The following is a 10,638-nucleotide window of genomic DNA, read 5'->3' as shown; positions in this document are numbered from 1 at the left end:
CGATAAAACTCTCCTAACAAATATTTTAACGTAACTGTATTTTTAAGTCTCGAACTGAGAACCGTAGTTACGATATAACTATCTTATACCACCTAATCTACGCACTTGTTGGTGACTTATGTTATTATTTAGTGGTATGTTGTTTGCTAGGCTTCCACTTGAATTTATTTTCACCGTAATTATTAATTAATATTCAGTTCAATGGTCGAAGGCTTGAACTAAAATTATTGCAATTTAAAGTACAGTTCAAAATCCATCGTTGACTAAATTTAATTTTTATTTTATAATAAAGGCAAGCCAATCAAATGAAAAAAGAAACTAAGAGAAACGGGCCAATGCAACCTACCCGTGGGCCGGGCATGCCCAAAGGTGAGTACAGTAGTGCCAGCAAAATTAGTGATATTTGCCTCCAAATTTTCTTGTCAATCTTAATAATTATTTTTAGGGTGGAGTTATTTGAACTCATCTAAATACTATCAGCATCCATTTTTTTGAAATCAATTCTATGACCATAATACCCATTTAGTAATTTACCAAAAAGGATATGATAATATGATTAAATAAAATATTTTAGTTACTATTTACACAAATCTCTACCAAGAGCCGACATGTTCATCATTTCCTAGCACTAATTTTTGCAACACTAAATATAATTTATCATCATAGAGAAGCAAAACCCATTTATTAAGAAGAATTTACACCAAATTAGAACTCAAACCATAAAAATAAAAAGAAAATGCTTGCTAAAAAGTATACTCCTTTGGGGGAAAAAGAAATTGTTTACTGTGCTTCAAGATTTTTTTTCCCTATTCTTCGCCAACCTCTCAATGAGTAATGATTGTAATTTTTTGCGGTTTCTATTATTTATATTTTTTTTCATGATATTGTATCTCAATAAAAAACAACAAGAGACATGAATTGAAACTCTATTTGCAATTCTTATATTCTTTCGAGTTTCGAGTTCTCTGAATTGGTTTGATCATTGGAGAAAATAAATTAAGAGAGAGAATAAATAAAAGCTATTGCGATGTTATATAAGGGTGTGTTTGGGAGTGAAGTACTGTAACTTTTAAACTGCACCTGCTGTGAAATAAAAGTTATAACTGTGGAGTAAAAATTGGGAAAAAAAATTGCTAAGCTGTCAAAGCCCAACTACAAGTGTTACCAAACACTTTAATAGCTGGGTTTTAACAGTCCGGCTACCTCACCACACTCTCAAATAAGCTCTAAATATACCCAAAATAAAATAAAATTACATTCTTGTAAAGTGGCTGCCCACTCGTTTTAATATTGCAATGTTGAAAAATTTACATGGTATCCAAGAAAGAAAGTAAAAATAAGTAAAAGAAAAGGATTTGTTGTCTTCAGTAAAGCAGCAAGAGGCAGAAGAAATGAATGTCCTTCGTGGAGAAGAAAATAGTTTGAAAGAATATTTACCAGCACCAACTTATGATCTTTTCCAGAAAGAAATAGCTTCAACTGACTCTTTCAAAAAATATGGGAGGCAAAGGTACATAGAGAGAATAAAGAAAAGCCTCGATGCACTCATAAATAAGTGTTGGAGCATATCAATGTTTATTCATTCTCTTATTTAGATTTCTATCATATTCTTCTAAAGTGAAAGTTATACATTAAAAAAATATCATGAAAAATAATATTTTTTAATGACTTTATAATTTAGTATCAATATTTATAATAAAAAGTTCACATAAATCTTTAAATTATTTCCACAGTGATGCAATTTGAATATCTGAACGTAAAGTTAGTTAGATTTACTTTCAAATTTTTGGAAAAAAAAAATCAGCAGGAAGAAGATAAAAGGTGGACTCATTACCAAAGTCTATAGTTATACTACCAAGTAGATTCATTATCAAGGCTAATGGCTTATTCAAATTGACAACTCCAAGTTAGAACAGATCAATATGGCTTCGCAAATAGCGGCGGTGAATGATTTGTTCGAAAATGCCATGAAAGGCCGATGGAACGAAGTTGCGGAGGCCTATGAGAACAACCCCATGATTCAAGTGGCCAAAATCACAAACTCAGAAGACACAGCTTTGCATATTGCTGTGAGTGATGGAAGAAGTGACATTGTGCTGAAACTAGTGGAAAGCATGGGACAAAATGCATCAAATGTCTTAAAATTACAAAATGAGAAAGGCAACACTACTCTTCATCTAGCTGCAGCTCTCGGCAATGCTGCACTGTGCCATTGTATGGCCTCGAAAGATCCTAAGCTTGTCGCTGCTCGCAACAAAGAGAGTGAGACTCCTCTCTTCTTGGCAGCTCTTCATGGCAAGAAGGATGCATTTCTGTGCCTCCATTTCTTTAATCAAGAAATGGACAGAACAGCTTCTTGTAGAAAAAATAATGGGGATACCATTCTTCACTCTGCCATTTTTGGAGAACACTTTAGTATGTAACATTAATTTTCTTCAGGATTAATCGTAACTTCTAATATGCTATATGTAAATTTTAAAATTTTAACTTTTTTTTTCTTCTTACAGGTTTGGCATTTCAGATTATACGTTGCTATCCAGAACTTGTAAACTCTGTGAATGAAAATGGATTAACTCCTCTTCATATTTTAGCCAGCAAGCCTAACGCATTCAAGAGCAGTAGTCGCCTTGGGCTGTTTGATAGTATCATCTACTGTTGTAAGCAAATATTTTTGAAACTTGGATTTAATGCTGATTTTTGTGTTTATCTTTTAATATTCTCAATCTGCAATGAAATTTAATTACTTAAACATTCTTATACTCGTCATACTTTTTCTAAAAAAGTCGGTACAAAAATCATATTAGCACATAATTATTGTTCATATACCATTATAGCTGCTTCTATTGTGATTTAAAGCCATTCAATTCTGCCTGTAAAGGTGTACTCGTCGACGAACTAAAGCAGGAGAAATATGATCATGAAGCTTGCTCAAATAATTCCAGAGCTAATAGTGATCTCAAGTTTCCACAAAACTATGAAGCATGCATCAACTTCCTCAAGCTGATCAAGACTTTAATCAGAGTTCTTAGTGGGTTAATTAATCTAACACTTCACATATTTTTGTATTTAACAATTGGATTTTGATCACCATTTTGTTTGTTTTCCCAGCAACAGCACAGGGTGATGAAGAAAATCAACAACATAAGAGCAGCAAACCACTTGGTAACAGCCATTAATTACTTAAGCTCCAAATTTCTTTATCCCAAAATCTTGGGAAAGGTTATCAAGAAGTTCTTATTATTATAGGAGACACAATTTTGGGATCATCTTCATCAGCAACAGATTCGGAATCAAAGGACCAAGTAACTGGATCATCGGATGCAAGAAAAGGATCAACAGATGGTATTGATTGTCACATTTGTAGTCGGTGAAAATCCTTTGTGTTTAATTTCCTTCGTGTTTGAAGCTGATCTTTGATTGTTCTTGTGACTGTTTCTGAAGGCATAGACCTATCAAAAAAGGATGATGGAGAAGATCAATTATTTCCACCAAATTACGCAACATGTGTCCTGCTTTTCAAGGTCATGATGAAGGCCATGCTCATTGTTCTTGGACTAGGTAAGTATTCTTACAAGAAAAATGCCAAAGAATTGTTCAGACAAAGCGTTGACAGAAACAAGGTACAACCGGTGCCGGTTTTACCTTGTTTCTATCAGCGTTTTATGAAACTTTTTATCTGTATAAAATTGCTATTCATACGATTGTACCAATGATGTCTCTTGTGATATATGCTGCTGCTAAAGTGTTCATGTGCTATTGTATGCTATATATGAAGGAATTTGGAGGATTAACCATATCACAGAGAAGAAAGAAAGACATACATGGGCTATTCAGGTTATGTGTGAACTAGTTCAGCATGCATCTTTGTATAAGTATGAAGATAATGGTCCAAAGCGTCGAAATTCTGGACCTAAAGAAGATGAAGAGGCTTTCTCAGTTTCAGAAACTCTGCCTGTTCCAGATACTGGTGAGATATCCCACCAGAACAAAAGTACAAATCATAAAAAGATTGAAAATGGTAGTGCTCAAAGTGGAACAGAGAAAATGGACAACAAAATTTTACTTGCTGCAAAGATTGGAGTGACAGAAATGGTAGATAGATTTCTCAAGTCATATCCAGCTGTCATCCAAGAGTTGAACACGTCAGAAAAGAATCTTGTGTTGCTTACATTTGAGAAGAAGAATGCTCAACAATCAGGGAGAAAAGAGACCCCGATACTGATTGCAGCAAGAATGGGAGTGACAGAGATGGTGGAGCAAATTTTAGGTACATTTCCAGTGGCCATCCACGACTTGGATTCTGACAGGAAAAATGTTGTCCTCTTGGCCATTGAGAACAGGCAAACCAGTATCTACAAGCTCTTGCTCAATCGCAAAATATTGGGAGAAAGCATTTTCCGGCAAGTAGACAGCCAAGGAAATAGTGCATTGCATCTTGCTGCTAAGTTTGGAGACCATCGACCTTGGCTTCTTCCTGGAGCTGCATTGCAAATGCAATGGGAAATCAAGTGGTATCAGGTATGGACTATGGAGGCTAAATCCAACTTTATTTTTTCGAGGTTAAGATTCTCTCGTGATTGGTTTTCGTTCTTTAAACAAAAAAAAAAAAACAACATATAAGATTGAGATTGATAATGATTTTAAAACAATATAAAAGTAATTACACCTCAATCATACATGATCATCAATGTTTTTATTAGTTCTGTCTCTTGAGTTAAATACAGTACAAGATTGAGTTTTGCAGTGATTAAACAAAGTTTGTAAAATTAATAAAATCTCAATTGTACGCTTTATTCGACTAATGCATGCAGTTTGTCAAGAAATCCATGCCACGACATTTCTTTACTCGTTTCAACGACAATGGCAAAACTCCAAAGGAAGTCTTCACGGAAACACACAAAGACCTTGTGAAAGAAGGAAAGGAATGGCTGACCAAAACCTCCGAATCATGCTCCGTCGTGGCGGCACTCATAGCAACAGTAGCATTCGCAACTTCGGCAACCGTGCCAGGCGGCGTAGACCAAGAGAGTGGTAAACCAATTTTTGAAAATGAGCCTGTATTCAACATATTTTCCATTTCATCACTTGTTGCTCTATGCTTCTCTGTTACAGCCTTGGTTTTTTTCCTTACAATTCTCACTTCTCGTTACCAAGAAAAAGATTTTGCCAAGGATTTGCCAAGAAAGCTTTTGCTTGGTTTAACGACACTCTTCACATCAATTGCTGCTATTTTGATCTCATTCTGTTCAGGGCATTCCTTTATGTTAAAAGATGAGATGAGGTCCGCAGCATATCCAATTTATGCAGCCACATGCTTGCCAATGACATTTTTTGCTCTTGCTCAGCTTCCTCTTTACTTCGATCTTATATGGGCCATCTTCAAAAAGGTTCCTCAGCGTAGCTACAAAGTGATTTCTGATTAGTTAAAAGTTAGTGTCTTCATTTGCTCATTTGTAGCTGTTTGGATTGAAGTGTTCTATATCTTGGTATGTCATATATTAATTAATTTCTGGATCTGAAGATTGAATGCAAATGTTTTTTTGTCATGGCATGTTGAGCTAGCTGATATCCGTCGGATTGCTAGATTAATGTTAGCTGAAACATGCCATTAGGAGAAAAAAAAACCTTGGACCCATCATGCTACGCTCGGCTCCTTAATGAGTGTTTGTCTAAGTGCACATCAATGATACAAGGTGTCACACGGCTTTTCTTATGATGCAGCAAGCCTGTGATGGCATCAAGCCTCGCTCGACCAGCCACTCAACAACGCCAACGGAGGTTATGTGTTAATGTGCACCCTAGGATTTTTAGCTTTAACAAAGGAGAAACAAACACACATGAGATTGTTTTTAAGGAGGCACCATCCCCAACTTTTCTATTTCCCTCCATAAGAAAAGTTTACAGCCTAGCGAGAGGTTATGTGTGCTTAGAGGATCTCACTCTCTCCCAAAATCTCCATCCCAAAACACACACTCACCTTCACTACATATACACATTGCAAATGACACCCCCATTTGCTAAGGTGCGCGCCACCTCAATTCATTTCCCACAAAACTAGGCAACACTAAGCATCACTAAGCATGATCTAGGGAGCATATCTCTACTCCCCCAAGGAATAAGGCAACCGCTACCAACTAGCCTAAAAATAAGGAAGTTGTGGGGTATAACCGCCGCTACCCACTTTTCTTGTTCCCACATTTCTAAATACGCATTCCGATGCCATGTTTCCCATTAGTTGCGCCAACAACCACTCACTCATTCTTGTTGTTAGGGCCCATTTTCGCAAACCTTGGCTTAGTTTCATGCCATCTCTCTTACTGCCTAAACTTGGCCAGCAGGCTAGCCTCGCGCGCTCTTGCGGCCCATGCTCGCGCGCTGCTGTGCCCCACGCTTAACGCCCATGCAACTCGCACTCATGTGCCCGCATGCCTCGTGCTCGCTAGATGTTGCATGCGCTGCCCATGCACTCTCTTGCGCCCGCTGTCATTGCACTCCCCTGCGCTTGTCCCACAGCATGCTGCTGCGCCCCAGCCTACGTGTCAGACTTGCCTTGCTTTCATGCTTGCCACAAGCGCGCCCATGTTGCTGCCAAGACTCGGCACAAGGCCACAAGCCAAGCCATGGCATTCGGCCCATGCGGCCTAAGGTGGTGACATAAGGGAATATTGAAATTCAGTGCAAATCCGTGCTAATATTTTATGAGGCTGCGATGCATAGTTATTGGATAATGATATGTATGGAATCAAATTTCAACCTCAGGTGGCACTAACACTAAATCTTTAAAAATTTCTTATAATTAATTAGATCGGCATTGAATTTAAATTCCATTGAAATTAACTAATGATCATGATAAGAAATAAAATACATGCATGAGAGTTAAATCTGAAATATATGACATGTTTCTATTAAAAGAATGTATCAGAATTGTTGTGTCCAAGAAGATTTTAACAAGATTAGAGATGTCCAAAGAATCGATCGAGTTCTTAAGCACAACACTAGGCACATCACATGCCCATACAACACAACAGGACACAGACACATTTTGTCATAGTTCATGGTCCATAGAAACATGCCACCATTTGAGACAAGCGTGAAAAAACTTACAAAAAGCATGCTTTGAAATTTTGTGACTTAATTTAAATGAATTATGCTGCAACATGTATATTATTTAAATAAATAAATTTGAAAGAACAATATTAAATCTAATAATGTTACCTTCCATTTCAATTGAACTACTTTTTTATTATTAGATAACGTTATGTTATTTTAAATTATAAATTAATGTTAAGTCATTAATCAAATTTGAATTGAATTTGTACTATTATTTAGTGGTATGTTGCTTGCTAGGTTTCAATTTGAATTTATGTTTACTGTAATAAATAATTAAATATTTGGTTCATCAGTCAAAGGCTTGAACAAGGGATGGCAATGGGGTGGGGTGGGGGTGGGGACTACCCCATTCTCCACTCTATTAAAAGTTTCACCTCCATTCCCCACCTCATTTCCCAATAATTTAGTGGGATGAAGATGGGGAATCCCTACATGGGGAATGATTTCCTCATCCACACCCTAGTCCCTATTTATTTATTTTATAGTAGATATAGATACATGATTTTAATAAATTAAAAATTAAAGATTTAAATAAAATTATTATCATATTATAAAGTATTTAAATTATTTTTAAAAAATCTCCAAATGTTTGAAATAATATCTTGAAATGATATCAAAATTGAAAAATGTTTAAAGAGAGCAATATCTTAAGATAGAAAAGAAAACATAATAATGTTTTAGGTTGAATAAAAATTATATTATAGAGTTTTCTTTTAATTATAGCTCATTTAAGATAGAAAATTTATTAACAATATTGTAACTGATGAAACAAATATTATCAAATAAAAATAAGAAAAAGTATATATATAATATAGATTGGGGTGAGGTGGGGTGGGGTGGGGTGAGGTGGGGAATACAAAACCAAACCCTACCCCATTAAAAATTTAGTGATTATTTTTCTCTCATTTCTCATCTTGTTCTCAAAAAATTACTTAAAATTCACCTCATTTGGGGTGGACCCTCGTGCAGCCCTAAACCCATAAATGATTTTACCTTCCCTAGCTTAAACTAAAATTATTACTAAGAGTACAGTTAGATCATAGATGTCCATTGTTGACTAAACTTAATTATTATTTTATGATAAAGGCAAGCCAATCAAAAAGAGAAAAAAGAGAAACGGGCCAAAACAACCTACACATGGGCCGGCCTTGTCCAAAGGTGAGCACTGCACTGGCAGCGAGGAGTAGTGATATTTGTCCCGTTAAATTTTCTCATCAATCCTAATAATTATTTTTAATCTAATATTGATAATTGGGGATTGGTAGGATTCGCCAGTAGTTAGTTACAGGGGATAACTTCTCTAATATTATTTTTGTTTCTCCACTTCTCTGCCGAATTTGTTCGTCCTTCCATAGTTTATTGTCACATTGTCTAATAGAATATGCCAATTTGAAACCGACACAATGTGCTGAAATATTAATATTAATTATAATTTTCATTTGAAGTTTTGCACATGTTTGCTAATGGAGAGAGAAACAAAGTAAATAAAGAGAGAGAATAATTGCCTCCGGCAAAAGCACCAAAGTAGAAGTAATGTGGGGGAACTGGGGATTAGATGCGGTACATAGAGAAAAAATTTATTTTTAAATTTTTAGTGGAATTGATTGATAAGAGAGGATTGGTGAGATAAATTTAGGGGTCAAATCTTCCTACTCACTAGTGAATTGTAGGGGATTATTTCTTCCTTTCTCTTCTAATTTTGTCTGTCCTTCACATTTTATTGTCACGAAAATTCTATGATGTCATAATTAAAATTACGGTATCATGCAGTGATAAATATAAATTTTGTAAATTATAAATAAGACTAGTAAATAAAAAATAAAAAATAAATTAATATAGGAGTGACAAATTGGTATTTTAAAATTGCAAACAAAACAAATACTGAGAGAAATAACATAAAACTTATAAATCAACATTAAACTTTAATTTAAAAAAGTAGTTTGCTTATTTAGTTTATTTAATTAAAGAAACAATTACTCATTGATTGAAAACAAAAAAAAATTTGTTTTGAAAACAATTAGAATAAGTTTTATTAAATTGATTTAACCATAAATTATATATTCATTCTAGAACATTTATAATCTTTTTTTTTTTAATTTTCTATCATAATTTTTGTTACTGTACAAGTGAATCACGAAATTTTTTTTTTTCTTGATATGGATCAAACCAAAATAAAATAAAAAGACATTCTTATATTACTAGTTATAGATGAAATGTCGATAAAGTTGGATCTAACTCTTAGTTCTAATACATATTTCATATAGTTTCAAACCTTGTTTCTTACTTGTACAAAAAGATCAATTGGGATTGTTGTTGAGGAGATTTAGAGGAATGTAAAATCACATATCTTACAAACAATTTTGAAAAATATGAAAAAGAAAAAGTTATTCAAAATTTGATTTTGAGAATAAGTTTTATACTAAGTAAAATTTCACATATATTTCACATATATTACATAAACCCAAAATTATTATTATTCAATTTAGAAATAAACATAGTAAATATATAAAGCAATCATTATTATAATGAGTTTTTGTTTTACATTTGTAAGTTTTTTTTTTCAATAATTCTTATAATATTTACTCAGTTTACATTTTATTTACAAGTCTTCTATTTCATTTACATAATTCATATATTATTTGATACTTAATGTTGATTTACAAGTTTTATATTACATCTATAAATTTATGTTTTGTTTACCAATAGTACATCATTTTACTGCTTCTATGTTAATTTACTTGTTTTATCTTCTATTTACAGATCTTATGTTTTATTTACTTAATTTATATTTTATGTTACACTTAATGTTGATTTACAAGTTTCATATTATATTGATAAGTTTTTGTTTTATTTACCTATCACATATCAATTTACTACTCTTATTTTAATTTACTTATTGTACCTTTCACTTACATGTCTTATATTCCTTTTACATCGTTTATGTTTTATTTTATACTTAATGTTAATTTACAAGTTTTATATTATATTTATAAGTTTTTTTATTTACCAATAATATATCAATTTACCGCTCTTATGTTGATTTACTTGTTTTACTATCTATTTAGCGGTCTTATATTCCATTTGCACAATTTATGTTTTATTTTACACTTAATATTAATTTACAACTATTATGTTACATCTATAAGTTTTTTTGTTTTTTACCAATTGTAAATACTTGATTTTTTTCCCACTTGGGTCGATACAAGTGCAATAGATGGAGGTATGTCTACACACATAGTAATAAACAAAAAATGGTGAAATGGATCCAAGAAAAGGGGTTTCTGACGATCCCACTTCGATGCTTAAGTCAATGATAGGAGAATCTGAGTTGAATTACAAAGTTGGAATTCTGATGAACTTACCTCTCTTTGAAGAATAATTGGGTATTTATACTATACCACATCTTTAGGTGAGTGTGTCCTTTTATTTTAGTGAATGTAGGAAGTAATTGACTTATGGTAGACTTCGTCTTTTGTAGAAATGAAGTGATGCGTGGTGGTTACAACTCCGTCTTCTTTACTTTAGGAG

At 33.5% G+C, this 10,638-nt stretch overlaps 1 protein-coding gene across 1 annotated transcript; it reads left to right on the top strand.

The window, feature by feature from the left end:
• The first annotated feature begins 1,922 nt into the window (after positions 1-1,922).
• Positions 1,923-5,423, top strand: LOC18033424. The gene is made up of 8 exons (XM_024186667.1): positions 1,923-2,415; positions 2,508-2,657; positions 2,879-3,028; positions 3,109-3,162; positions 3,247-3,342; positions 3,442-3,558; positions 3,776-4,518; positions 4,812-5,423. The coding sequence occupies exons 1-8, from the start codon at positions 1,923-1,925 to the stop codon at positions 5,421-5,423; spliced, it is 2,415 nt and encodes an 804-aa protein (XP_024042435.1).
• Positions 5,424-10,638: the final 5,215 nt, after the last annotated feature.

The sequence above is a fragment of the Citrus clementina genome, unplaced genomic scaffold (assembly GCF_000493195.1).
Source record: "Citrus clementina cultivar Clemenules unplaced genomic scaffold, Citrus_clementina_v1.0 scaffold_9, whole genome shotgun sequence".
Classification (NCBI taxonomy): Eukaryota; Viridiplantae; Streptophyta; class Magnoliopsida; order Sapindales; family Rutaceae; genus Citrus; species Citrus x clementina.
The sequence above is the reverse complement of the archived record's forward strand: the minus strand, read 5'-3'. Positions and strand labels throughout refer to the sequence as shown.